General features: G+C 34.2%; 1 protein-coding gene across 1 annotated transcript in view; it reads left to right on the forward strand.

Annotated features, from left to right (window-relative positions):
• Window positions 1-27983, forward strand: part of LOC133181623 (uncharacterized) — a 136382-nt gene that overhangs the window by 62551 nt on the left and 45848 nt on the right. Inside the window, exons 90-138 of the mRNA XM_061316171.1 lie at window positions 13-186; window positions 443-701; window positions 1400-1560; window positions 1660-1830; window positions 4492-4704; window positions 4895-4937; window positions 5154-5317; window positions 5406-5576; window positions 5706-5970; window positions 6284-6447; window positions 6550-6720; window positions 6890-7108; window positions 7212-7254; window positions 7472-7644; window positions 8068-8241; window positions 8944-9165; window positions 9279-9321; window positions 9437-9600; window positions 9828-10007; window positions 10348-10557; window positions 10763-10805; window positions 10902-11065; window positions 11181-11354; window positions 11500-11712; window positions 11796-11838; window positions 11979-12142; window positions 16161-16328; window positions 16754-16969; window positions 17072-17114; window positions 17230-17393; window positions 17515-17691; window positions 17776-17985; window positions 18112-18154; window positions 18254-18426; window positions 18634-18801; window positions 20402-20608; window positions 20923-20965; window positions 21937-22091; window positions 22219-22449; window positions 23003-23230; window positions 23333-23375; window positions 23475-23635; window positions 23820-23987; window positions 24074-24286; window positions 24587-24629; window positions 24770-24927; window positions 26272-26457; window positions 26612-26824; window positions 27421-27463. Of these exons, the coding sequence (XP_061172155.1) occupies window positions 13-186; window positions 443-701; window positions 1400-1560; window positions 1660-1830; window positions 4492-4704; window positions 4895-4937; window positions 5154-5317; window positions 5406-5576; window positions 5706-5970; window positions 6284-6447; window positions 6550-6720; window positions 6890-7108; window positions 7212-7254; window positions 7472-7644; window positions 8068-8241; window positions 8944-9165; window positions 9279-9321; window positions 9437-9600; window positions 9828-10007; window positions 10348-10557; window positions 10763-10805; window positions 10902-11065; window positions 11181-11354; window positions 11500-11712; window positions 11796-11838; window positions 11979-12142; window positions 16161-16328; window positions 16754-16969; window positions 17072-17114; window positions 17230-17393; window positions 17515-17691; window positions 17776-17985; window positions 18112-18154; window positions 18254-18426; window positions 18634-18801; window positions 20402-20608; window positions 20923-20965; window positions 21937-22091; window positions 22219-22449; window positions 23003-23230; window positions 23333-23375; window positions 23475-23635; window positions 23820-23987; window positions 24074-24286; window positions 24587-24629; window positions 24770-24927; window positions 26272-26457; window positions 26612-26824; window positions 27421-27463 (7639 nt within the window). The remainder of the gene's footprint in view (window positions 1-12; window positions 187-442; window positions 702-1399; window positions 1561-1659; window positions 1831-4491; window positions 4705-4894; window positions 4938-5153; window positions 5318-5405; window positions 5577-5705; window positions 5971-6283; window positions 6448-6549; window positions 6721-6889; window positions 7109-7211; window positions 7255-7471; window positions 7645-8067; window positions 8242-8943; window positions 9166-9278; window positions 9322-9436; window positions 9601-9827; window positions 10008-10347; window positions 10558-10762; window positions 10806-10901; window positions 11066-11180; window positions 11355-11499; window positions 11713-11795; window positions 11839-11978; window positions 12143-16160; window positions 16329-16753; window positions 16970-17071; window positions 17115-17229; window positions 17394-17514; window positions 17692-17775; window positions 17986-18111; window positions 18155-18253; window positions 18427-18633; window positions 18802-20401; window positions 20609-20922; window positions 20966-21936; window positions 22092-22218; window positions 22450-23002; window positions 23231-23332; window positions 23376-23474; window positions 23636-23819; window positions 23988-24073; window positions 24287-24586; window positions 24630-24769; window positions 24928-26271; window positions 26458-26611; window positions 26825-27420; window positions 27464-27983) is intronic.

Genomic DNA, 27983 nt, shown 5'->3' on the forward strand with positions numbered 1-27983 from the left:
TTGGTTTTCTAGGATTTTCTTTAGATGAATGGAAAGCAAGTGAAGGTGTGGCCAACACAACCCCTTTGGAGAGTGGAGCAGTGGATAACCTTCTGTCCCACCTCAGTGTGGCCGCGTTCATGCTTTACCCAGCGTGTTCATCCACTGATTCTGTCTATAATGGTGCTGCAGAAAAATGGATCAAATGTAAGTACATGTACATACTAGGACAGTTTTCAGTTTAATTTAAACCTTATTTTATTCACTTTCTAAATGTACACTGAATGGGATGAAGCATTAGGCTAACCCTTATCATGTTGAAACTCTGGGAAAACAGTGATACAAATATGAGTAATTTGTATATCTATAATCAAAATGAAGTCTATTTGAGAAGAGCCAGTATATATATGCAGTAAATCGATCTGAAACACAGAAATTTCAAGTTCTGATATTTTTTTTAAAGATTGTCCCCTGGATGTTCAGAGGTCCTTAGAGGAAGTGAGGGACAGAGCACTATGTTCAGTATCTACGACATGTTCAGACATTAAATGCTGCATCAGTGTTCCCCTGTTAAACAGGACCTTTGAAGTAGGAATCAACATTGACTATTCTTATCAGAAGTTGGTGGTACATGTTGAGAAGATGTATCGTAAACATTCCTTTGTTGGGTTTGAGTTTGGAAAAGATTATTTGCTGAGTGTATCTGGAGTTTTAAAATTCAGGTAATTTATCAATATAATTAGAAGAAAAGGTTATGATGAATTAACTTGTATTAACTAGAAACTCATTACTAGCTGGCACACCAAAGTCTCTTCTAGAGGAAATGAAATCTCATGAACAGACGTGAATTTTTCCAAAAATATTTAAGTAAACATTGGATAATAATTATATATTATAAGAGTGGGTCTTCCATTAAACTACATCTAACATGGAAGACCTTAATTAGCAATAGTCATACTTGATCATGTATAAATATATAACTATACAGTACAGTCAGATAGCTGTGTATTTTTTATTATATTTTTCTTTTTTCCCCTTGCTTGAAAAGCCAGGGGGATGGGGGGATGCATATGATATATGATGGGGGTCCGTAACACTAGGGGGTATCCATTTTTTATTTGCAACACTTCCTATACCTCCTTTATCACTAAATAAAATTTAATGAAACTTTCACAGAATAACATAGTGCCATTGTACTCCTCCTCACAATGAAGTTGGAGTTGTGTGGGTGAATCAGTGAGTGCATGTGGAAGTTACGCAAACTATAATTTGTATTGAAATCAATGTGCTTTTTTGCGAGGGGATGCTCCACTTTGTGGTGCCCTTGTTTGTTTTCATTTTTGATATGCAATTTATTACCATGTCTTTAGAATTTGTCTACATTTATTAAATGCATTATATTATTATCTTGATTTATTAGATACAAGTTAAATGATCTTTCTGATGGAGATGTGCTGGATATTTCAATGTCAGCAGAAGCTTGCTTTGAGGATGGATCTTGTGTATTGAATATTCCAATCCTCAATAATGTGCTGATACAAAAGAACCAGAAAAGATGGGATTCACTCTTTTCAATTCAAGGCAAGGCCAATGGAAAAAAAAATTATTTTTAAGAAGTTTCTTTTTAATGACTGCAGGAAATGTTAAGTAAAAACTTAGGTTTATGATATAATTTTTCAGATTTTTCAATAACGCAGTGGTTGAGTGAGATGTATATACCGGAGGGGGAAGTTTTACAGAAACACCAGTCAGATGAACTTTTTGAGAGCCTTTCCCTCAGACCCTATCTCAAACCTGACTTGATGTGTAGTACAATCAAATCTGCTGCTGATGGAACAGGCTGGCTTAATGGTAATCTGTTTATAAGTTTGTTCCCCAATCTTTATGTTTGTGTTTCCTGATAAAATTTTCAAAATATAAAGGGTGAATGAAAGCAAAATAGCAGGACTTTAGTGTGGTGCATTCAGTCATTCATTAGGGCCCCGCAAGGATTTGCGGGTGCCCTATAGTAATCACTCTGTCTGTCTGTCCGTCTGTCTGTCCGTCTGTCATTCTTCGGTCCACAAATTTTCTGTTTTTTTCTAATAACTTTTTTTATAGTTGACCAATTAAGTTTAAATTTGGTATGTTGGTTGAAGAGGCAGTAAGACATATTTTGATGCTAAGTTTGGTTCTCTATGTCATCTAGTTTGGAGCTGGGGTGGTGGAGTAGATTCCTTAACTTTACATTAGAATGAATGCCAGGGCAAAGAGAGATAACTGCTGAGAATGTTCCTATTGTAAAGTATGAAAGCTGCAACTAGTCCCATGGGATTAATTAGCTTTCCTCTAGAAGAAAGTCCAAAGCATTATCTGTTTCTGTCAAATTGAGATTAATTAACACCTCTGTCTGCAAATGAAGTTTGTTTTGAAGTTAAGGTCAATTCTGAATGATGTTTACATTCTCTGAAATGTGGATTTAAATAATGTTCATACTTTATTTTGGTAAAATACACAATGAGTTATGATTTTATTGAATTCTAAAGACAAGATATACTTCAAGATATGTTTTTTTTTATTATTTATTTATTCATTTTTTTTTTGTTTTTTTGCTGCCTTATCATGCTTATGTAAATTCAAGAATACATGTACTATTAATTTTAACAGGTAGTCCTATAATGAACTCATTCTATCATTACTGAAAAAGTTCTTATTGTAAACTTGGAAGAAAAGGATGAGAGAGCAGTACAATTAATCCCCTGGGATTAATTATCTTGTCTGGGGCAGAAAATTTTCCAAGTTTATCTTTATTTGTCACTTTAAGATAAATTAACCTTTGTCTGCAACTGATGTTTGTTTTGAAGTTAAGGTCAAGCCTGGGTGATATTTGCATTCACTGAAGGCTGGCATTTTATAAAACACATGCTTTATTCTTGTTTAAATATACATTTAATTGAGTTATTATAGATATGTTTTTTACTGCCTTATGTAAATACAGGGATACTCTTTACAGGTTGTTGGATATTTAGGAATTATCTTTAAATTTTATAAATACAGTTGTTATTGCATATTCTTCTTCATATATTTTTTAATTTTTGTAATCAATTAAAATTCTCATTCTGTAAGCTGCACCCTTATATTTCTACCCCTCGGCGGGGCCCTTACTGACTGGTCAGTTTTCTAGTTTTGCCACAAAGCATCCTTGAAAGAAAGAGATTCAAGTTTGTTCAAATGAAGTGCCACACCCTCTTTCAAGGGGAGATAATTAAGATTTAGTGAAAATTTAATGAGATCTTTTAAAGATCTTCTTCTCTATAACCAATTGGCCAGAAAAGATGAAACTAATGTGAAAGCTTCATTACATGTTGTAGATGAAGTTTGCAAATCTTGACCTTTAAGGGTAGGCTATCAAAGTTTTACAAAGGAATACATAGGAAAAAATCTTTAAATATCTTCTCAAGGACAGCAAACTTATGAATTGTCAAATTAATATGGAATCATACTCAGGAAATATAGACTGAAGTATGTTCAATCATGACCCTCTGGGGCTAGAGTGGGGCCACATTAGGTGGTCAAAGTTTTACGTAGGAATATGCAGGAAAAAAAATCTTTGAAGATCTTCTTCTCAAGAACAGCAAAGCTATGATTTATCATATTTATGTGAAAGCTTAGTATAGATTTAAGTTTGTTCAAATCGTGAGTCCTGGGGAGGGGAATGGGAGGGGGGCATAATGGGTAATCAAAATTTTTATGTAGGAATATGTTTGAAAAATCTTTAAAAAACTATCTCCTCAAGAACAGCAAAGCCATGATAAGTCACATTTATATGGAAAGATCCTCAGGTAGTGTAGATTAAAGTTTGTTCAAATCATGACCCCTGAGGATAGGATGGGGCCACAGTGGGCAATCAAAATTTTACATAGGAATATATTGGGAAAAATCTGCTGGAGTACAGCAAAGCCATTTTTAGTCATATTAATGTGGAAGCATCCTCAGGTAGCGAAGATTTTTTTTTCTCTAATGTCATCAAAGCCATGATTAGGCATATTAATATGCAAGCATTCTCATGAAGTTTAGATTTAAGTTTGTTCAGATCAGGCCCTCGAGAATAGTTTGAGACTACAATAGGGGGATCCGAGTTTTACAAGGGAGTACATAGGACAGAATCTTTAAAAGAGTTTCAAGATCACACTTAATCTTATCAATAAGCAAAGCATACCTAAGATGTGTAGAGTATTTTTTATTATGAGCCCTGGGGTTAGAGTTGAGCCAAAATCGAAGATTCAAATTTTACATAATGCTTGTGTTCTGGAAAAAAAATCTCCAAAACGGCAGGACCATGTTGATCTTACTGGTATTAAAGCATCCAAATGGTACATTGAAATCTTAACTCCTTTAGGTCTAGATTTTGGTCTACAACATGGAGTCAAAGTATTTATGAAATTAAAGAGGGAAAATTAAAAAAAAAATTTTGTCGGGCCAAAATCACTCAGGTGAGCATTGTGCCCCATGGGCCTTTTTTTTATTTTTCAGATTGCATGGACATAACAAGCATGTCCTCCCTGACCTCTTACCCTTTGACCTGTGAACTTGACAGAACCTGTAACAAAGTCACATGTTGTGTAGAATCCGAGCTAACAAATTCTACATTTAAAGTCACCCTGGACATTAATCCTTGCACCAGGACTCTCCATCTGGAAGTAGAAAATCTAAAAGCCATAATTCCATTCTCAGACATTGCATGGGGTATGTATATGGGGAACTTAAATTTTCTTAAATTTAAGTGCTTTTAAACAATTATATCCAAATGAGTATTAATTTAAAATATAAATTCATTCATTAGATTTGTTTTATGCAGAATTAAAGAGGTAGACTAGCAGCTACTGTACACATTGAATTTCTACACTTCCAAGCATTACATTTTTTTTTCTTTTAGGAGAAGAACAAACATTTTATCTGTTTGGAGTTATTCGTATGGAGTGAGTTACTTTACATGATACTTTTTCTTTGATATTATACATATAAATATGAAGAATGTGATAACAATACCTGTGTGTCAGCATGCACTTGTAAACATTTCAGTATCTATCTTTTGGATCTCTTGCCCTCTCTATTGTTTATTTGTTTGATTTTGTTCTCATATGCCCTTCATGGGCCCAAAATTGGAAATAAAGAATTTACTTACTTACTTTCAGTTACAAAGTCTATGATCTTTCTGCTGAGAACATATTTCTGGTGGACCTTAAAGTGTCGCTTTGTTGGGAGAGATATAAACCATGCACTTTTATTGCAAATGTTTTCAAAAACTCCATGCTTCCAAAAAGGAATTGCAAAGGAAAGCTGTCCTATGAAAAACCAGGTATGTTTCACTAGATGACAGCTACATGGCACTACTTAGCTTTTTTTACTGTAAGATTATATATAGAAACTTGTTTTGTTGTATGCAGGTTTCTCACTGACAAACTACAGTACAGAGAACAGTCTTCATCTGAACAATATGACTGACAGGGATTTGGTTTATCTATATGACTATATGGGAGTTTCCAGTTACATCACTAGTCCTTCCTGTAACAGATCAGATGGTCAATTTCTTCCCAATACAAATGGATGGAAAAATGGTAAACACTGAACTCCATGCACATCTGAGTAATTTGAAAAATAGCTAGAAATCAAAACTTTAGGATGCACTACTTAATATTGACAAGTATGTTTAAAAAAAATCAACATTTAAACATTTCTTTCTTTAGAGTGTCCTTTCACAATAACCCCGGGACTGTCATCTTTGCCTGACTTTGTAACCTGTCATATGATGTCTAGCTGTATCAGTGTGAGATGTTGTATGGACATTACCAGGCTAAAATCTCAGTCAGTCCAGTTTTATCTTATGATGGACTCATGTGAATGGGTGATTGAGTACGGAATTGATAAATTTGTGGTAAAACCATCTGCTATGTATGGATTGGAGTTCAATGTCTGGCAGGACTATTGGATGAAGGGGATATACAGACTTAGGTAGGAATCTAGAGAAAATATGAAGAGAGGGTCAATATAGTAGAAAGAAATAACAGAATAATGTTTTTTTTAACTTTCAAGCTGCCATCAATTACATTTTTAAAATCTTCCTATTTCATTGAAAGAGTTATTAAGATAACCATGTTTGTCAGCATTCAGCAACATTGAAAGAACTTACATGTTCTTGTTTTACAAGTAATGATAGAATGGTACCTTATTTAGTTTTAGCAGAGTTTGAATTCTATTCTTAAATAAGGAAATTCTTGTTTTAAAGTAGTTACATCTGATGAAGAAATTTATTGTTAAATTTCAGGTTTAAGATAACAGACCTGCATGGAGCAGAGTATTTCCGAGTCAGTCTTACATTCATGGTCTGTCTAGAAGATGGACTGCCTTGTGAACAGGAAGTTTCTGTATTAAATAACACACTTTTGCATAAACCTTCTTGTGATTGGAAAATAGGAACAGGGATCAAAGGTCAGTTAAAAAGAAATATTAAAGGCTGAAATATAAAAAAATAAAAAGATAGATAATCTAAGATTATTTCAATGTTGGTTTGTTGTTCATTGGTTTTTACAGATTTCACATTCAGTTCATGGAAGACACAGAATAAGTATACAACAATGGAAGAACACAGCATTGCTAGACTGGAGGAAGAACTAGGAATGCATGGGTACCTGTATAACTCCACACAAGTCTGTGATAGGACATCAGGAATATTTGCTTCCCCTTCTGATGGATGGACTAATGGTAATTTTGAATGATTTATTGATATCTTATTTACATTGTATCATCAATGAACATGCATACAATGTTAAAAGTGCATGGTGAATTTAATTTCTTTCTTTTTACAAAAGCAAGCACATTTTGGTTAGAAGTCAGTTTAAAATTGATAAATTATATGAATTCTACTACAAAGATTGCCCTATTGCCCTTCCCAATAATGTACCTGTTGTAAGGGGAGCTATCAGCTGTAATCTTGGAACCTCCTGTTCTGATGTGGTGTGCTGCTTGTATGCTGAACCTCTGATGAAACATGTAACTATCCACCTCAGTCTGGATTACTGTCAAGACAGAATCAGTGTAGGGATAGACAAATTCATGAGAGAAATACAGCCTAGCTCATACAACAACTGGGGTAACTCTTCATTTAATCATTGAGAATAATTATTATGAATCATGTTGATTAATCTTCTGAAAGTAAAGATTTTAATCTTTGAATAATTTTTTTTATTTTTTAGGTAAAGAAGAAATGCTAGGCATGAGTGAAATTTATCAACTTAAGTAAGTTTTAGTTTCTAAACAATGAATTTAAGAATTGTAAACATTTAGTATCTTTCACTAAATCTTTACTACCTATCCTTGCATACCCCAGTGTGTGTATAAACCTCATACCAGGTACTTAGTGTTAAAGATACATGGACAACATTTTATCTTGTTCACAAAATAGTCATCCCTAGAGAGAAGTCGGAGTAATTAGAGTTATTCCCCTTTCTTACAGATACACACTAGAGGATCTACCAAATGCCAACATGTACTTGGTCAGTTTTTCCATTCTTTCTTGCTGGGAAGGTGCCTCTAATTGTGAGGAATACACTGTTCTCTCCAACAACAGGCTGCCAAAGTCCAGATCACAGCCATATTGTAACTGGAAATCAGAGGAACCTATTCCAGGTAAAGGATTCTGAACATCCGATAAAATTTAAATATACATCTCGTGATAAGCAAGTTGTTTGAATACAGTTAAGAAAACTGCTATTGGAAAAGGGTTGATTCTCTGCTTACAATAATAAAAAATTTTACATTCATGACAATTTTCTAATTTTATGAAGAAAACATGATTTATCAAATTCAGAGATTTCTCTCAGAGCACATTAGGTCCATCCCTCCTTAATTCAGTATTTGGATTAATGGAGACAAAGGGGAAAGGACTTGATTCTTTTCAAGCTAAAAACTGTTGTTCAGTGGTTATGGGGGCATTAGGCACTTACTGGGGTGAATACACTATTGTTTTTGCACACAAAGTGCATTAAATGAACATTCTGTGGAGTATATACTTAATTATTGTGGTTTTGATAAATGTATGCTATTTTAAAGGTTTCTCTACCAAGGCTTGGCTGGCCACCAATGGATATCCTGATTTAACACCACTGAAGGGAAATGCATTACAGGATTTGATGGAAGTCTTGCAAATTTCCAGGTTTAAGGAAAATGACTGTAAAATAACTGGAGCTCCATTTGTTCCTGTCAACAGTATTGGCTGGAATGCAGGCAATATAAATAAACACTTACAGATTCCTCAAGATTTCAAAATTAATATCAATTCTTGTTTAATTAGAGTCTGCATCAAGATATGGTGCCTTATAGTAATCACCCTGTCTGGCTCTCCGTTCCTCTGTCAGCACTTTTATGTGATGCAATAACTAGGGTACCTTAAGTTCTTTCAATCTACAGACTTCATGTTTAGTATATAGATGGAGAAAGTTTAGAGGAGTGTGCCTCAGAAAAATACCCTTTTCAATATGATTTTGCAGTCGCTTTATACAATGTCAGGGTCAAGATTAATGATAAAAATGGTTGGAAGAAGACTTCTATGATTTTGATGTCCCTTGAACAAGCTAGTTCATACACATATTATTAAGCTAAAAGGTTCATTTTCATTATATTGGTAAACAAAGCTTACGGAGTGACACATATGGATTTTGAAGTCATTCACTCATGCTCAGGGTCAAGATTTTTAACACTGATGTGGCCTACTGGAAAAAAAAAACTTGAGAATATTTTAACTAAGTCTTGCAAACTTTTACCACACAATTAAAAGAGAAATCAAACGATTTGTAGGCCAAATGTGGAAAAGTCAAACTAGTAAGCCAAGAGCCTATTTGTAACTCTGTCCATTTTCTAGTTGAAAATTAAAACTTGTTATATGTAATCAAATAAAATCTTTTAAATTTCATTTGTTTATACATTCAGAGTGTCCAGACAACCTCACATTAACTAGCCTTCCAACTGCCTCTGCCTGCCATATTCCTAGTTACTGTACAGGAGTTAAGTGCTGTATACCAAGTTCTACTCTAGGAAGAACCTTCCACACTTACCTGGATATAGATCCCTGTACAACAAAGATCACTGTAGGGATAGATAAATGGAAATTTACAGAAGTCTCCCTGGAAACTGACAAGCTCTTATCTACTAGTAAGTCTGGTAACAAAATGAAATGTTTAACAATTTTTTTTTCAGAATTGCTTCCCAAAATCATAAAATCTCTTATTAATTTTTGATATTTGATGATTTTTATTTTTACATAGCTATGAAAAAAAGTGTATGGTTGCAAGGGGTTGTTCGTATGGAGTAAGTTTTTTTGTTGTTGTTGAAATAATAAAAGGAAAAACCTTTACTGTGTGCATTTATATTGTACAATATAAGACAAACATTATTCTAAGTTGAATTTATTTTGTCTTTATAGATTTGACATTAAGAGCTTACAACACACAAATAAATATTTGATCAACATGAATATAAGTGTGTGTACAGAGAGTTCAGAAATGTGTGAAATTGCCAACCAAACAATATTTAGCAATACTCTGCTGTCCAAAAGCAACTGTCAGCACGATCAACAGCTACCACCAGGTACTCTACAATCATGTACTTGTTAATAAACATTGTATACAGGGAGAAGGGGTTCCAAATTATAAGAAATTTCTGCTCAGTCTCTTGATCTGCACATGTACTCAAATTTCAATAAAATAATTATGTGCAAAATAAAACATAAATAAAAGTCTCATTGAGAGAACTTGTATATAATTTTTTGAATTTCTCTCCAGGTATTTGATGTTTTATGTATACATGTACTTAAGGGTTTTCACTGTTGTCCTGGAAGATTAACAATAGTTATGCAGCTAATGCTAGACTACCAGACTACCTCAGAGGAAAAGTGGAAGATTTCCTGGGATTGCCCGGATATAGAAAGCCCTCCAAATGTAGTAGAAATGTTTCACCATATTGGCCAACTTATAATGGCTGGAATCATGATAGTGGTATCGATTACTTTTCTTTACCTGAAATTACTATGAGAATTTAACTCAGTATATTTGAAGACAGAAAATTGGTACTTGTTTTACATGTTTTAGAAAAATGCATAGAAATAAAAATTGTAAATACAGTAAAACTCTGTTATAACAAAGTCGCTGGGACTTGTGAAATTACTTCGCTGTATCTGTAATTCGTTATATCCGTATAAGGAATTTGTAAAATTTACATAGCTGGGGATCCAGAAACACTTTGCTATATCCGTGAATTCGCTTTATCTGTGTTCGTACTAAACGAGTTTTACTGTATGTTTCTAAAAGTTTGTATATCAAATCATAAAATTTTTAGCTTGCCGAATATCGGGACTTCCATACAACATGAAGAAGAAGACCTACTGTGTGGTGGGAGCCAGCTGTACATCTATGACATGCTGTACTGAGGATTCAGAGATGGATACCACCTTTACTTGGTTTATTGATGTAGATTCTTGTAATCTAAAATTCACTGTAGGCATAGAAAACAGGAAACAAGAAGAATTTCTTCTAGACTTTAACTTTGGTAAACATCTACATTTATCTTTTGTGTTTGTGGTTTTATTTTGATCCTGCTGAAATTTGAACAGGTTCAGAAAATGAAAATGAGAGTTAATGTGCTTTGATATGTAATTATAACTTGAACAATAAAAATTGCTTTATGAATAAATAAGATTATGGTGTTTTCTTCCAATTAACTCCTTTTGATTTACTTTGTATTCTTTGTATAGGTGAACAGAAGCATTTCAGTCTTCAAGGAGTGTATAGGATAAGGTATGGAATTTTAGTATCTTGTTTTCTGTCCTTCATTATTTATATGATATTATTTTCAGGAAATACAACTTTCTGTCTATTTTTTAAATTTTATAGCTACATCATCTTTGACTTGGTCAGTGACTCTCACTACATGATGAGTGTAAATATCAGTGTGTGTTATGAACCAGACAATTGCACCTTGACAGAAACCATTGTGGAAAACATGATGTTTCCAAAGCCTGTCTGTGATTTCAAGAGCAAAGATTTTGTCCTCTCAAGTAAATATATATAATAAATTATAGGTATTTTTATATTGTTTAATCTACACACTCCGGTTGATAAAAAACAATTATGTTTGCTTTGGTAGGTGTACAGGTTGTATTTTTTTTTCAGGTTTCTCAATGTCTAGTTGGTTGGCAGAACATGCTTTCACACCTCATTCCACATTACCATTATATGGTCAGTTAGAACTACTGGAGGACCTGGGACTGACTCAGTACATGAAGGACATGCAGTGTGGAGAAACAGATAACATTTACAGAAATCAAACAGATGGATGGACTAAAGGTCAGTTTTTACTGTGTACAAACTGTAAATTATATATAAATTGAAATATTTGTATCAGTTAAGTGTTTTGATGGCAGAATTTGAGAGTCCATACTGTGTAGAGTGTTAATCCATGTATTAATGCCTTGTTCCTAACTCTGTACAGATTGTCCACTTGGTGTGTTGACCAGTTCCCTTCCAGCAGGACTCCTGTGTCACATACCCTCCACATGTACATCTGTCCACTGCTGTATAACTATAAACACACCACTACAGAAAACTTTCAGCACTGTCTTAGACCTGGACACTTGTAACCAAAGGATTTCACTGGGCATTGAAAACTTTGTTCATCAAATCTCACTTTATGACTTTCAGTTTGGTGAGAATGAAATTTCAACTTAAAAAAAAGAAATTGTTTCAAGGATTTTTTCTTTTAATTAAAAACAATTCTTTTTATTGCAGGAAAAGAGCATCATTTCTTCTTGAACAATGTTGTCCGCATGCTGTGAGTTGAATATATAATATAGTATAGCAATACTTTAAAGTTGTTTTCATGACATCTTGTTAATGAACTACTTTTTTAAGACTGTGTCACAATATATTATACATTTTGTAAGAATGTATAATATTTTTTTTTCAAATAAGGTATAAAGTGTATGACCTGAAAGCTGACAGGAAATACCAAGTGAGCCTCAACATCAGTCTGTGTCTGGAGTCTTCAGGACCCTGTGTGCTAGAAACCATGGTGTTTGATAATGCTTTATTGCCAAAGAAGCCTTGCAGCTTGTATACAGGATTTGTACAAAGGAGTATGTAAACCGTTTATAGCTGACCTCACTAAAGCTGCATGAAGAAAGCTTTATTTCATATAATCCAAGGTTTAATGTTTCTATGAGCAGGTATATTTGCCCAAAGGATAAGCCTTACATCATTTCTATGGATGGTGCCTCTATGAATATACATTTAAATACTAGTCTTGATATACATGCAGCATTTTGCATGTTAATATCTTCTCGATGAGTTGCCAGTTTAAAGTTTCTGGGGCAGCTCCCTTCTCCAGTAATTGTAAGCTCTAGTTTGATCCATTACTTACAAGTGTGAGCATTTACAGATTCCACCTTCTTCAGCTGCTGCATCTGACTATATTTTCCAGAGAAAGTTTCACGTGAAAATCTCATTCTGGAAGCCCTTCCTTCACCATACTTGCATGGATGATGGAGGAAGGAATGCAGACTACCAGTCTTGCTTTACATGATCTATTTGACCTATATTTTCTAAAGATGAGTGACCAAGTTTAAGATTTTGGAGCAGGTCCATTCGTAAGTATATAGGGCCTACCTAGACCAAACTTGATGGTTCAAGTAGGGATGCAGTTGACCAATTTGTCAGATGCTGTTTTCATCAGATAATACTCTAATGAGTTACTTTGTGTATCTTACTGAATGTTCAAGTGGTATAGAACTTTATATATACATGTAGATGACATTTGTTGAGGTGAGCTATGTAATCTTTGATTACCTAACTTTTGTTCTCTCTAAATGATCACATTGTTACAAACTACTTAAGTGTAATAAATATTTGTTTTATTAACACTCATGTTTTTAGGTCACCTGAGTCGCTCAGGTGACCTATTGCTATCCGTTCTCGTCCGTCGGCGTGCGTCGTGTGTTAACAATTGAACATTTTTAGCTTCTTCTCTGAAACTGCTTAACGAATTTCAACCAAATTTGGCATATAGCATCTATGAGTGAAGGGGAACAAAAATTGTGAATTTCATGGTCCCTGCCCCCCTGGGGCCTGAGGGGTGGGGCTAAAACCACCAAAAATAATGCAATATTTAAAAATCTTCTTCTTTACACCAAGACATCAAGCAGTCAAACTGTTGGCATCATTGTAATAAGCATTGAGCCCTCTACCAAAATTGTGAAATTCATAACCCCAGGGTCAGGGGTTCTGGCCCCAGGGTGGGGCTATATAGATCAACTAGTGAAAGTGCATTATTTCTTTGAAAATTTTCTTCTCTGCTCCTGGGTATTAAATAAAGTAACTAAGTACATAGTTATGATGAGCAAGAGTGCTTCTACCAAAATTGTGAATTTCATGGCCCCAGGGTCAGGGGTTCTGGTGTTAGGGCGGGGCTCTATTGATTATATAGTGAAAATGCATTGATTCTTTGAAAATCTTCTTCTCTGCTCCTGGGTATTAAATAAAGTAACTAAGTACATAATTATGATGAGCAAGAGAGCCTCTTCCAAAATTGTGAATTTCATGGCCCCAGGGTCAGGGGTTCTGGTGTTAGAGCGGGGCTCTATTGATTATATCGTGAAAATGCATTAATTCTTTGAAAATCTTCTTCTCTGCTCCTGGGTATTAAATAAAGTAACTAAGTACATAGTTATGATGAGCAAGAGTGCCTCTTCCAAAATTGTGAAATTCATGGCCCCAGGGTCAGGGGTTCTGGCCCCAGGGTGGGGCTCTATTGATTATATAGTGAAAGTGCATTATTTCTTTGAAAATCTTCTTCTCTGCTCCTGGGTATTAAATAAAGTATCTAAGTACATAGTTATGAAGAGCAAGAGTGCCTCTTCCAAAATTGTGAAATTCATGGCCCCAGTGTCAGGGGTTCTGGTTTTAGGGCGGGGCTCTATTGATTATATAGTGAAAATGCATTAATTCTTTGAAAATCTTCTTCTCTGCTCCTGCATATTAAATAAAGTAACTAAGTACATAGTTATGATGAGCAAGAGTGCCTCTTCCAAAATTGTGAAATTCATGGCTCCTGGGTCAGGGGTTCTGGCCCCAGCGTGGGGCTATATAGATCATATAGTGAAAGTGCATTATTTCTTTGAAAATCTTCTTCTCTGCTCCTGGGTATTAAATAATGTAACTAAGTACATAGTTATGAAGAGCAAGAGTGCCTCTTCCAAAATTGTGAATTTCATGGCCCCAGGGTCAGGGGTTCTGGTGTTAGGGCGGGGCTCTATTGATTATGTCGTGAAAATGCATTAATTCTTTGAAAATCTTCTTCTGTGCTCCTGGGTATTAAATAAAGTAACTATGTACATAGTTGTGATGAGCAAGAGTATCTCTTCCAAAATTGTGAATTTCTTGGCCCCAGGGTCAGGGGTTCTGGTGTTAGGGCGGGGCTCTATCGACTATATAGTGAAAATGCATTAATTCTTTGAAAATCTTCTCTTCTGCTCCTGGGCATTAAGGTGATAAACTAAGTACATAGTTATGATGAGCAAGAGAGCCTCTTCCAGAATTGTGAAAGCCATGGCCCCTGGGTCAGGGGTTCTGATGTTAGGACGGGGCTCTATTGATTATATAGTGAAAATGCATTAATTCTTTGAAAATCTTCTTCTCTGCTCCTGGGTATTAAATAAAGTAACTAAGTACATAGTTATGATGCATAAGGATGCCTTTTCAAAAATTGTGAATTTCATGGCCCCAGTGTCAGGGGTTCTGGTGTTAGGGCGGAGCTCTATTGATTATATAGTGAAAATACATTGATTCTTTGAAAATCTTCTTCTCTGCTACTAGAGATTATTTAAGCAAACTAAGTACATGGTATAATGCATAAGGATGCCTTTTCAAAAATTGTTAATTTCATTGCCCCAGGGTCAGGGGTTCTGGTGTTAGGACGGGGCTCTATTGATTATATAGTGAAAATGCAATGATTCTTTGAAAATCTTCTTCTCTGCTACTGGAGATTATTCAAACAAACCAAGTACATGATTATGATAGGCAAGGATGCCTCTTCCAAAATTTTCAAATATATGGCCTCAGTTTTTGGGGTTCTTGAGGAAGGGGGGGGGGGGGCTCTATTGATTATATAGTGAAAAAGCATTAATTCTATTAATTAATCCTTAATTAATCCTGTCTGCTCCTTGGCATTGAGCTGATAAATAAATTTTTTAGCTATGATGAAAATGGGAACTTCGAACAGAATTTTTAAATCTTGTGGTCCTAGGGTCAGGGGTTCTGGCATAACGAGGGGGGGGGGGGGGGGGGGCTTTTGATAATATAGCGGAAAAGTGTCAATTCTTTGAAGTCCATAGATATGATGATGAGGGTAACTCTTCCAAAGTTGTAAATTTCTTGACCCTTGGTCTTGGGTTCTGGTGTTAGGGTAAGGCTTTGTTGAATCTGTAGTGAAAATGCATTGTACCTGTGAAATTCTTCTCTACTTCTGGGCATATTGGAAGAAAACTGAGTAAAAGTTTAAATGATATAAGTAAGCATGTATCTACCAGATTTTTGAACATCTGGACCATTTGTCTAAGCATTCTAGTCCTGGGCAGGGCTCTATTAATTTGTTTTCTACTGAGAGAAGTTATTCCCCTTTTCCATTCACCTTTGATAATTAATCACTGTAAATAATGTATTTGAAAGGTTAATAGAATAAGATAATTATGCAAGAATGTTTATCATATAATTCAAAAAGTATTTTCTTAGTTTTAATAATCAGGTAGACCTGTAAGTAATAGATAAATAAAAATGAGACAAAAATAACTTATCTTATTAAAAGTTTTTCAAAGACCATAAGAGAGGTCAATGCTAGAGGTCTTAATATGGGTTTAAAAATAGTACAGAAGCACTAATAGTTTGTTAATAGTCTGCATGGTGATAGTGTTAAGTGGGGGACAGATTAGAACTTAATTTATGAGTTGATACTGAATACTAGACTAATTATTTTGTTGATCCTGATCTTCCTACTTCTCTTGCTTTAGGGCAACAAAGCTTCATCTATCAGTGTATTTAACTTCTAAATTGTTGTATTATACTCAGGTGACCGTTAAAGCCCTTGGGCCTCTTGTTTTATAGACTTCTCACTGTCATCTTGGAAAGCTGAAAACCAAATTATGGCAACAGATATGAAAGCCCCAGAGATTGCTTTGTTGCAAGAGACACTTGGAATTGCTGAGTACCTCAAAGAACCTTGCTCCCGGCAGGCTGGAAACTACTTCCCACATAGAAATTATTGGAAGGATGGTATGTACATCAACTCTCCTTTGTGGCTAATATCCTAACCATACTGTCATATAGTATCTGTCCTCTGTTGTTTAAGACCTTGCTGTTTCAAATCTTTTTGAAACATGCAAAGGTTTGTAGCATATGAAGGAAAACTAATTTGCTGCATTTCATGGAAAGAAAGTGTATACATTGCTAAGAATTAGGTGATATATATACAGCTGAACTTCAATATTTTGAACACTGATATCTTGAATACCATGGATATGTCAAAGTGATTTGGAAGTCCCAACCACTTAATCTTTAAGTATTTTACCCCTGGTATCTCGAATCCTCAGATATCTCGAAGTTTTTTCTCGGTCCCATTGAGTTCCAGATAATGAGGTTTGACTGTATGTACATATATGTTGTGTTGTGAACAGTGCTAAGGAACTAGTTAATTTCAGAATGTGGCAAAGTGTCAGGAATGAGTCAAATCACAGAACCGGACCACATCAACTGTTACCTGTCTGACACCTGTACTACTACGTCCTGCTGTGTGGAGGACACTGTACTCAAAAGGAATATAGAGACCAGGGTCAGCATCGACTCGTGTAAATTCTCCATGAAACTAGAGATAGAAAAACTGCAGTTCAATGTCAGTCTGATGAACTTTAAGTGGGGTATGTTTAGCTTTGGGGTTTCATCAACGATCTAATACATATTCTAATTCAAACTCATAAAAAATTAAATCTTGTACTTTCATTTGTATTGCATTTATTTAGGTGAAACTGTGCGGATGGACTTTTATGGAATATATATTCTGAGGTAAACAAATTCTGCCTTTAGCAAATGATAGAACTGTCTTTAAGGAATTAACTTCTGGTCTGTAAAAGTTGTTAAGGTTGGCTAAGATACACGTATGTTGTGTTTTTTTTTACAGCTTCACTATGGAGAATTTCTACAATGATCGGAAGTATTTGTTGAACATGAACATAAGCCAATGCTATGAATCCAATGGAAGTTGTTCATTGCACCTTGGTCTCTTTAAAGATTCCTTGATACCTAAAGGTGTATGTGAGTGGTCCATGGGTTACAACATCAAAGGTATAAATCTATACTGTGGACATGAAACTAAAATACTCACAAAGCAAATTAAACTCTTGTATTTATCTTCTATTTAATAAACAAAATCAAGTAAATGAATTTCCTTCATTTATTTTATCAGGGTTTTCCCTGTTCTCGTGGAAAGTTGATAGACGTCTTTCAACCTCACCTGGAAGCATTCCAGATGAATATCTGTTGCAGCTTCTGGATGAAACAGGTTTAGCTGGCTATGTCAAACATCCTATGTGTGAAAGAACAACTGGTATCTATAACGGTGCTGTCAATGGATGGACTAATGGTAAAACTTTTCTTAACATCAGAGTTTTGTGATTCTAATGAAGGTAAATACTTACATGACAGATTGTGCTTTTTTCTTGGACAGACTGTGGAATGAACACTACATTACCCTTGTTGAAGTCAGGCTTGGGATGTCACATGCTTCCTACATGTTCTGGACTCCAGTGCTGTGTCAGTTCTCCAGAACTGAGGAGAAACTATGAAGTGTATTTCAGTATAGACCATTGTAGTCATAGCCTCAACATTCAGATAGAAAAGGTGTTCCAGAACAAGACTCTAAATGATATAGAATGGGGTATGTAGCCTAAAAAGCACCCACTCATGTGTCATTTGTTTCATGTATTTGATATTTGAAGAGGACAGTACAAATTTTACTCTTGTACTGTTGTAACAAACTGTGTACTACTGACTTCTTTTGCAGGAGTTTCTGAGGAATTTGGTGTGCTTGGAATATACAGAGTTCGGTAAGATTAACAGGAAACAATGCCATCTATACTTAGATGATGTTTTGTGGTAGTTTGTGCTCTCAATGCCAATTATTAAATAATGAATTATTGTATCAGGTACACCATTGAAGACCTGCCTGAGGAAAGGTCATACCTAGTGTCACTTGAAGCTATGGACTGTTATGAAACAAGACCCCCTCAGTGCGATACTGGTTCCATATTTAAAATTTTAGACAGGGTGATGTTTCCAAAAGGACTTTGTTCTTGGGATCAGGGCTTTGTGGACCCAGGTAATTGTCTTTTGTTTGAACCGTAATTTTTTAAGAAGAAAAATACAGGACAATGAATAAAGAATTGGAGGGGGAAATATGGAGATTACATGTACTTTTTGGTAGATCCACAGACTTAATTTTTTTCATATAGATTAAAATATCATTATTCCTCTACCTTAATTCTTTGATTTCCCTTTTGTTATTTTTGGTTTTGATTGTTTATAGACTTCTCTCTGAAGACCTGGCTAGTAGAGAACCATATTGCCAATGTGTCAGAGCTAATGCAAACAGATTACAAAGTGTCCCAGCTGATGAATGAACTGGCTATCTCCCAGTATCTACACACCCAGTCTTGTTCCTTATCAAGTTACGCAGTTGATGGCTGGACGTCCTGTAAGTAATCTGCAAAACAGATAAGAGTTTTGAAATCATGTACATGTATGCTTACAACTTCCAACTAAGGCAAAATTGTAATGTTGGTTCTCGGGCCTGTGTATGTTCATTTTCAGGTAGCTGCATTGCAACTTTTTACATATTTTCAGTAAAGAGTTGATAATGCGGAGACTAATCCGGGAAAAAATTCTGCCCTCACTTTTGCATAGTTTTGCACTCTATTTCATTTTTGATAGCAATTTTGTAAAAGCATTGACATTGATATGGACACTGCGTCCACAAAAAATAAAAATATGCAAATATTTGGTAAGTTTGTGACATGTTTAATATATCTACAAGATGATTCCAGTATAATTATGAAGAAAGAATTTTCATTGTTAATTTAAAAAAAAAATTCTTGCGTTAAAAAAGCCTCCCATGTATATTTTTATCACCAACAAAAGGGAAAAAAACCACCTGCCCTTATCTGTTTTTTTTTTTTTTTTAGAAAAATTAGTCTGAGAACTATACTTTAAATTTTACTACTGTCAGTAAAACTTGGTTATAACGAAGTCACTGGGACCTGTGAAATTACTTTGCTATATACATTCGTTATATATGTATAAGGAATTAGTAAAATTTATTTAGCTGGGGATCCAAGAAAACTTCGCTTTATCCATGAATTCGCAATATCAGTGTTCATACTAAATGAGTTTTACTGTATATTTAATTCACAAAGATTTTCTCTGTTAGAAACCGGAAAATTTTCTCTTTAACATGTATATTGAATTTATAAACTTTTAAAGTAACATTGATTTGTAAACTACGAAAGCCCAATTAGGACCTATCAAAAAATATTTTCGAATTTGATATAACAAATTTTCTAATTCGTTATTACAAATTTTTGAATTCATAACAACAAATTTAACTTGTTATAACAGATTTGTTGAATTCGTTATAATAAATTCAAAAATTTGTTATAACAGGTTAAATTCTTTTAAACAAACTCTGAAATTTATTATAACAAATTAGATTTATTCAATCAAATTCAGCAATCAGGGCCTAAAGACAAATATATATGAATTCGATATAACAAATTGTCTAATTTGTTTAAAGGAATTTAAATCCTTATAACAAAGAATTTGTTTCAAAGAATTTAATTCATTAAAACAAATTTTAGAATTTGTTAAAATGAGTTTAATTTGTTATAAGAAATTTTTGAATTTGTTATAACAAATTCAACAAATTTGTTACAACAGATTAAGTTTATTATAACAAATTCAAAAAATTGTTACGACGAATTAAATTTGGTATCATGATGAATTCAATAATTCGTTATATCAAATTTTAAAATATTTTTTGATAGGTCCTAAATGGGCTTATGTAGGAAACATATAGCAATGTGAATACAGGATATTGATAAAAAGGTCAAAATGGTTTTGTCTTCAGTGCATGGAGGCATTGTTTTCACTATCATGTCTTTGGTTTTGGGTATAAATTGTAGTTACAGAGTACTGTAAGAACTCTCTAGCTGCAATCACATTTACTTAAATTTTAACAATCTCCATACTGCTTATTAATAAATCTGCTGCTTGTAAAGAGTGATCAAATTTCATTACAGCTTGTACAAAGACTGTAATCAAACCCAACATATCTGGGGCAGTATGCCAGGTTAAAGAGGACTGTACATCATCTGAATGTTGTGTGGAGATTAAGTATATGACTCGAAATATCAAGACCTACCTTAACATAGACCCATGTAGTTCAGAACTCCAAGTTGGCATAGAGAAATTCAGCAGGAACATTTCATTGGCACAATACAAATGGGGTAAAACAGCAAATTTTTCATAAAGCTATATATGATTGGAAGAACTAACATTTGGTATCTGGAATTCTGTGTGCATGTTTAGCTCTACTGGTCTCATATCAGAAAAGCTTATGCATTATGCATTAGTAGACTATATTATGATGCATCATTCTGTACTACTATATTGGTTTTTGATTTCAACAAAAACCTACAGTTTTGGTTGGATTTGAATTAGACAAATTATACCAAGATACATCTTTTTTAAGTATACACCAGTAGAGCTACAGTCTTGTCAGAAACTTCTGGTTTCTATGTGCTAAATAATTTTTTTTCAGGTCGAACAGAAAGGCATTGGTTAGCTGGAGTAGTGAGACTGGAGTAAGTTTATGTTTGCTATTGTTTAAATCACTGAAAGCAAAGGGCTATAGAAATCACTGTGTCAGTTAGTCCATTTGTCTATACGATAATGTCAAATGCCTTAATTTTAATATAAAGACATTGGAAATTTAAACAGGACACTGAGATTGCTTGTAACTTGAGAAGGTGTCCTGAACTTGACCCTTGTTCTTTTTGCCAAGTTGAAAGTCACTAGAAGAAGCAATTGTAAACTTACCAGTAGTTGATGTATCATGAACACAAGAGAGAAGAATTGAAAGTATGAAAATAAACTTCCTGTCCAAGTTATTACGCAAAATTATTGTCATGAGGATATATTTAAGGCTCATATTGTCACAAAAAATGTCTCATACCTGAGTGTGTTTCATAAATGTGCAGTAATGTGGTGGGTATTCACTAGTTATCTTGAAGATAACTACAACTTTGTAAATGGAAAAATTGGAAATTCATATTTATCTTAAGATTGCCTATGGCCTGTAGATTTGTCATGATCCCTTTATTCAAGGTTGTTTGAGCTAGTTCATAAACCATTTATTCAAGGTTGTTTAGGCTAGTTCATAAATATTTACCGAGTTCTATTCATGCTAAGTCCTTTCCTTTGTAAGTGAGAATTACATGTATTGGAACTTTGCACTTGAGTATGAATCTGAGGATGTAATTAGACCTTGGTTTAGTTTAATTAGGAAAGAAAGAGATTCTGGCAGAAAAAATTTGATTTAAAATTCATGTATGGGCCACGGTTCAATTATGGAGAAACTATAGGATATTAAACTTGAAACAAAAGTTACTCTGACCCAATCAAGGTCAATTAGGTATGGTCACGGTCACTGAAGAAAAAGTTTGAACTTTATTGACACATTGATTAAATCACACCAGATAACAAATTTTTATGAGCTTGTTCACCCATCTCTAATTTATAGAGTATTATAATAGGACTTTTGAATTTCCTTTAGTTTCACAATTGATGATTTCCAAGGAGAGAGACTTTACCTTGTCAACATGAACCTAAGTCTCTGCTTTGAAGCACATAGAGACTGTTTCAGAAGGATAGCCATATTCAGAGACACTATACTTCCAAAACAAAGATGCCCATGGGATGTTAATACAGGTGAGTTTATAATACTCAGTGTAGGGTAATATTTGCTACTTGCATGTGAGTTTGGCTGCCTCAAATCTTAAGAGATCAACTTGTGCTTACCATTGTATTTTATGTGTTCTTTCTCTGGATTTTTAAGGTTTTTCATTATCAAAATGGAAAAGAGATGAAAAGATTCCAACGGGAATTCAGTTTCCAGACTGGGCAAAATACCTACTTCTGGAGCACTTAGACATAGCGCAGTACATGCATCCTCTTCAATGTAAGAGAGGGGTTGGCATGTTTTATGACTGGAATTCTTACCAAAACTCCACCAATTCCACAGATGGAAGTATGAATGAAACACTGCATTCCATATACTCATCAAAAAGTAAGATAAATTTCTTATTGATTTTGTATTCCTTACTGCAGTTTTACATAAGATGCAATTAAAAATTTCAATTGCATCAAACTGAAACTTGCAATTTGAATTAGATCCATAAACGCACTTATGTACCTCCTGTCTGTGGCATATTCTTTATACATTTCTTAGTTCTCGAAATGGTTGCACTTGAAGATAACTTTGCAGTCCTAATGAAACATGAGATCTAACAGAAAAATTACAAATGCTTCTAACTACAACTATGAGAGAAGCACAGTAGTCTGAGGGGCTCCTTTAAATTTTATGTACCTTACTTGTGACAAGAAATTTCAGACTGCGCTATGACATTTGACCACATGACCTAGACCTTTAAGTTTGACTTTCAAAAAGTTATATCTTGGCCATAACATTTGCACCAGAAGATATTGCTTCCAAAATGCAAACTTTTTTTTTTGGATGATGGACAGACAAACAGTACAATATGCCTAAGTCACTGCACCCCAACCAATAAGACCCTGGAAAGCAAGGGTCCACAATTCTCTGATTTTATCTACTTTGTTAGTGTGCCAGCTGGATGTGAATTTGGTGAATCGATCATTGGATGCCAGATCCTCCACCCTAGTGTCCTGCTACCTTCCTTCACTGTGTACAGGGTTTCACTGCTGTGTAAATGTTCCTGACCTTAACATGTCCTTCAATGCTTATCTCTCTGTGGACCCCTGTACTTACATGTTCACTGTTGGCATCGAGAAGTTCACCTTCAACAAATCACTGGATCACTATACCTTTGGTGAGCAAGTTTAGAGTTTAAATAAATTTGTAAATTTGGATCTGATGAGTTTTTTAACATATTGTAATATACTCATATATGTTCTTAACATTATTTTTAAAGGTCAAGATGGTTTATTTTCCTTGGCTGGGATTTTGAAAATCACGTATGAAATACCTTAAATCTTCACATACAATTTGGAACATGAATTTTAATTTGTTATCTATTACAAAACATGCATTGTAGATGTTGAATTGTTTTACAGATACAACCTAAGAGACCTCCCTAATGAGAAAGTATATCTTGCAACAGTGAAGCTCAGTGTCTGTACAGAGAGCTCCTCCTGTGAAGCTAACCATACAATATTTGACAATGTACTGCTACCAAAACAACCTTGTGACTGGAATGAGGGATTTGTTAACTCAAGTATGTACTCTTTTAGTACAACTTCAAAAACATTAATCATTATGTAACAACAAATGACATAATTTATATTGCAAAAAGTGAAGATGAGGAACAGGGACTTCCTGCAATGTTGGGAGAAGTGTGTGTGTGCTTAGAGATTCTAATTGGTAGTTTGTTAAATTCACTCACTTTTGAATGTTTTAAGATTTCTCTGGATCTGCTTGGATGATTAACAATGGCTACACCCCTCCTCTAAATAAGCACCAATCAGCAGAAATGATGAGGGAGATGAAGGCCTCTCGTTATCTCATGGCTGAGTCTTGTTCACGTACAAATGAAATCTACTCAAACTTGAAAGATGGGTGGAATAGTTGTAAGTAGAATGAAAGTTTATTTTGAAATTTTCATTGTTGCATACAGTATCAGATGTGGTATAAATAGAATGCTTGCATTTTTTAGTATGTCCAGGTGATACCAGTCTAAGCAACCTGACCTCTGAACCTGTTGTTTGTTACTTGGATTACTCCTGCAGTCTCCTGAATTGTTGTGTTAGTGTGGAGAAGATTGGGAGGTCATTGAACATCCAGATTAAACTTGATCCATGCTCACAGAAAGTGACTGTTAATTTAGAAAGAATCAGCATTGAGGTTGACCTTCTGTCCATTGACTATGGTATGTGAATTTCTGCACAACTTGTATAGTTGTATCTTGGCACTGTAGAAGTACTTTTTCTGCATGGTATTAATTTACGCTATATATGCAGTCACATATTTTCCTCGAAATTTGTCTCAGCGTACTTAAAGTACATATTAAGAATATAGTGTCAATCTGAGAAATTTGCCTAATTTTCTACCTGCGGATTAAATAGAAATTGTGATTCCACGAAATTATGACCCCGTGGAAAAAAGTGTGTACAGTATATTGAGACCATTTATTTCTCATTAATTTATATCAAATGGTTGTTGATTTTAGGTAAAGTCCACACGTTTAGTCTTGTTGGCATGTTGAGCTTAGAGTAAGTATTCTTGAAAATATTATGTTATTTGAAATAAAAAAAAGATCAGTATTAAACTCCTTGACTGCATCTTTTGATATTTAAGTTGCATGTTTATTGAAAAGTTTTTAGAAAGAATTTTCTGAAAAATAATTTTGTAGTTTGGAACTCCACGATCTTCCATATCAGAAGAAATATCTGCTAGATCTGGCTGTAAGTGTGTGTTTTGAGAGTGATGGCAGCTGTGAAATTGTTGTTCCATTGCTGAAACATGCAGCTCTCCATAAAGCTAACTGTGATTGGTCACAGGGACTACAAGGTAACACACAGCTTTTAATTGTCAAAAAATATTCAAAATGCTGTTGTATTTTTAGCTCACCTGAACTAGAGGCTAAGGAGAGCTTTTCTGATTGTAAGCTTGTAAGGCAATCTGTTTGTGTTTAAACTTTTCACATTTTCATCTCCTTTGGAACTAAGAAGACAATTGCTACCAAACTTGCATCATCAAAGTATCTTTAGTTGAAGGGAATTATGTTAGCATAGTTGAAGTATTACTTACTTTCTAAAATGATAAAGAAATGGAGTGATTTAAAAAACAATTCTCAAGAGACACTAGACAGAAAAGAAAAAGAAGAAATGAAAGTTGACTGTATTAATGGGCGAAGGTTATAAACCCCACACTAAGCTGGCATAAAGCTACTTCATGGAGTTAAAGTTTCATATAATTATAAAGGTGAAATTTTGGAAATTTTAAAAATTCTGAAGAAAAGCAGTTACAGTTGTCAAATTTATATTCTTCCTAAAGTGGTGTAGATCCAAGTTTGTTTAACCATGGCCTCTGACTCCAAGATTTGGCACAACAGGAAGTCATAGACACACACAGAAATATTAAGAATTCTACAAGAACAAGAAGTTCATATTTTGTAACCCTGACATCAAGTCTCAATATGATGTAATTTGAAATTGCTTAAATTACAGACTTTAAGTTAATGAGCACCATACATATATACTTTCCATTTATCAATAAAATCATTTGTTCAGAATGAGAAAAGTGGCACAGGTGAGCATTGTTGGTCTTTGTCTCTTGTTACTTTAATATGAATTCCAGTAAAACAGCTCTGAGTCACTTGTACTACATGTATGTGGTTACCTTTCATTTTTTCATTTATTATTACTAGATGAGGGATTCCACTAGCATGATTGTGGATGTCAATAATTCTTGTTTAATCATGCCTCTGAATGAGAAAACTTAAATATTAGACTTGTTATACTGGATGTACTTTTTACATGCCACTTTATAATAAATGCTACAGTATAGAAAATAACTCAAATATCAGTGAAAGAAATTTGTAAAACCCCTTTAGAAGGAAAATATGAGCTTTGAATTATTTTACTGGCACTGCAATGAATCATGGATTGTGAGATGTATATACATACCAATTTTCATAAAATACCTGACAGTGTACAGTACACATTATTATCAACATTTATGTGATTTATACGGCACAGGAATGCAAAAATATTGTCATTCAATGCTGAAATGCTAGTGAATTGATTATGTTGGAAATCATTTGGTAAAATTATTAATTACAGATGAATTATCATACAGTTTGATGTAATACGTACCTCAGAAACTGAAGTAATTGAACTTTTCTCTTCTAAGGATTTTCACTGAAGAACTGGCTTGAAACTAAGGGAATAAATGCATCATCTTCGAGTCCATTGGAGCCATATTTGGAACATCTACTATTAGAGGATCGAGGAATAGCAAACATGTTATATGATGTACCTTGTAACAGATCTGATTCTTTTTATAATGGAACCATGCCTATAAATGGATGGATAACAGGTGATTTAAATATAACCTCTACCGTGAACAGAGAAAGCTTTTAATGAGATTGATTCAAGTTAGCATGTAAATTTTTATAAAAGTTTGAGTAATCTTCTGGTTCAAGTTAAATAATTATACAGAAATCATGGTACATATTTCTCTTCTATTATAGCATGTACTAGTAGTCCACACTTACCTCCCTTGCCTGATGGAATATCATGTTACAACCCTCTATCATGCAGTGCTGTGTCATGCTGCATGGAAATAACAAAACTGAACAACAGACCTGTGGAAGTGACAGTGGAATTTGATGAATGCTCCAATTTCTTGAAAATGACCATAGAAAGAATGCCAATGACCAGATATCTGCACAATTTTATATATGGTGACTATTTTTTCCCTTAACTTTTGATTTTTAGATCCCCAAATACAAACAAAACCACATGGTAAATATAAACAAAACTTTCCTGAGATCATCCTTGCAGAAGGGAAATTAAATCGTGTTCCAAAAAAGGATACTTTTTAAACCTTCCTCTTTAGAACCACATAGGTTAAAAATACATATTAATGTAAAAAAAGCCTTTTCAGTATTCATGCATTGCAAAGATTTAAATTTGTTCAAATATTGGTCACTAAGATCAGGATGGGGCCACTGAACGACAACTTACATATCAGTGGACTCCATGAACCTAAGCATCTAAGTAGAGCAAAACCCTTCCCCCAGTCTTGCAGACAAAGATGAGATGCGAAAGAGGTTCCAAGTTATGTGTTTTTCAGATGCCCTTTGTTGCCCTTCAAGCTAAACTTAAAAATTGTTCTCTGCCAATCATTGATCCTTCTTTTAAGCAGGAGAATATTATTTCACTTTATCTTTTAACAATTGAGTACATGCAATCATCATGGATGAGAAATTTTGATGGCAGGAATATTTCCAATATTTAAGTAGTTTATGTGCTCATTAAGTAATTCTTTCATTCTTAGATAACGAAGAACGATTTTCTCTGAAAGGAGTTTTTGAAGTCACGTAAGTACATAACTAATTCCTAAGTCAGCAGTTTTTATTTTGCCAGCCAGAGAGTGCATGATCTCTTTGTTCAGTCCCTTTCTTTTTTTGGGGGGGGGGGGGGGGGGGTTGCACTTATATTTTCGGAACATTTTATTGTGAGAAATAATCATGGAAGTTTAAGAAAGCAGTTATCACAGGGAGATGTATTATTACCTGTACCTAATGTACTCTTGAGATGATATCTAATATCACAGAACACGTATTGCCACAAAAGTTAAAACTACAGGAAGTATTTATCAAAGTCCCAAGGGACAAGAATCTGTTAGTGTTAAGTCTGGTATTTATATTATCTGCTCTTTTATCTTAAGATTTAGCTTGGAACTATCAAGTAAGACCCATTCCAACGAAACAGTGTTAAGTAGTAGAATAAATATCAAATCATAATGCACATGCTTCTTTAATATTTGTATGAATATAGGAATATTTTTATAGTTGCTGTTTATTATTTAATTATTAGTCATAAGATCTTATCATTTTA

Source organism: Saccostrea echinata, unplaced genomic scaffold, assembly GCF_033153115.1.
Source record: "Saccostrea echinata isolate AGI-Se365-2 ecotype Australia unplaced genomic scaffold, CSIRO_AGI_Sech_v1 ptg000009l, whole genome shotgun sequence".
Classification (NCBI taxonomy): domain Eukaryota; kingdom Metazoa; phylum Mollusca; class Bivalvia; order Ostreida; family Ostreidae; genus Saccostrea; species Saccostrea echinata.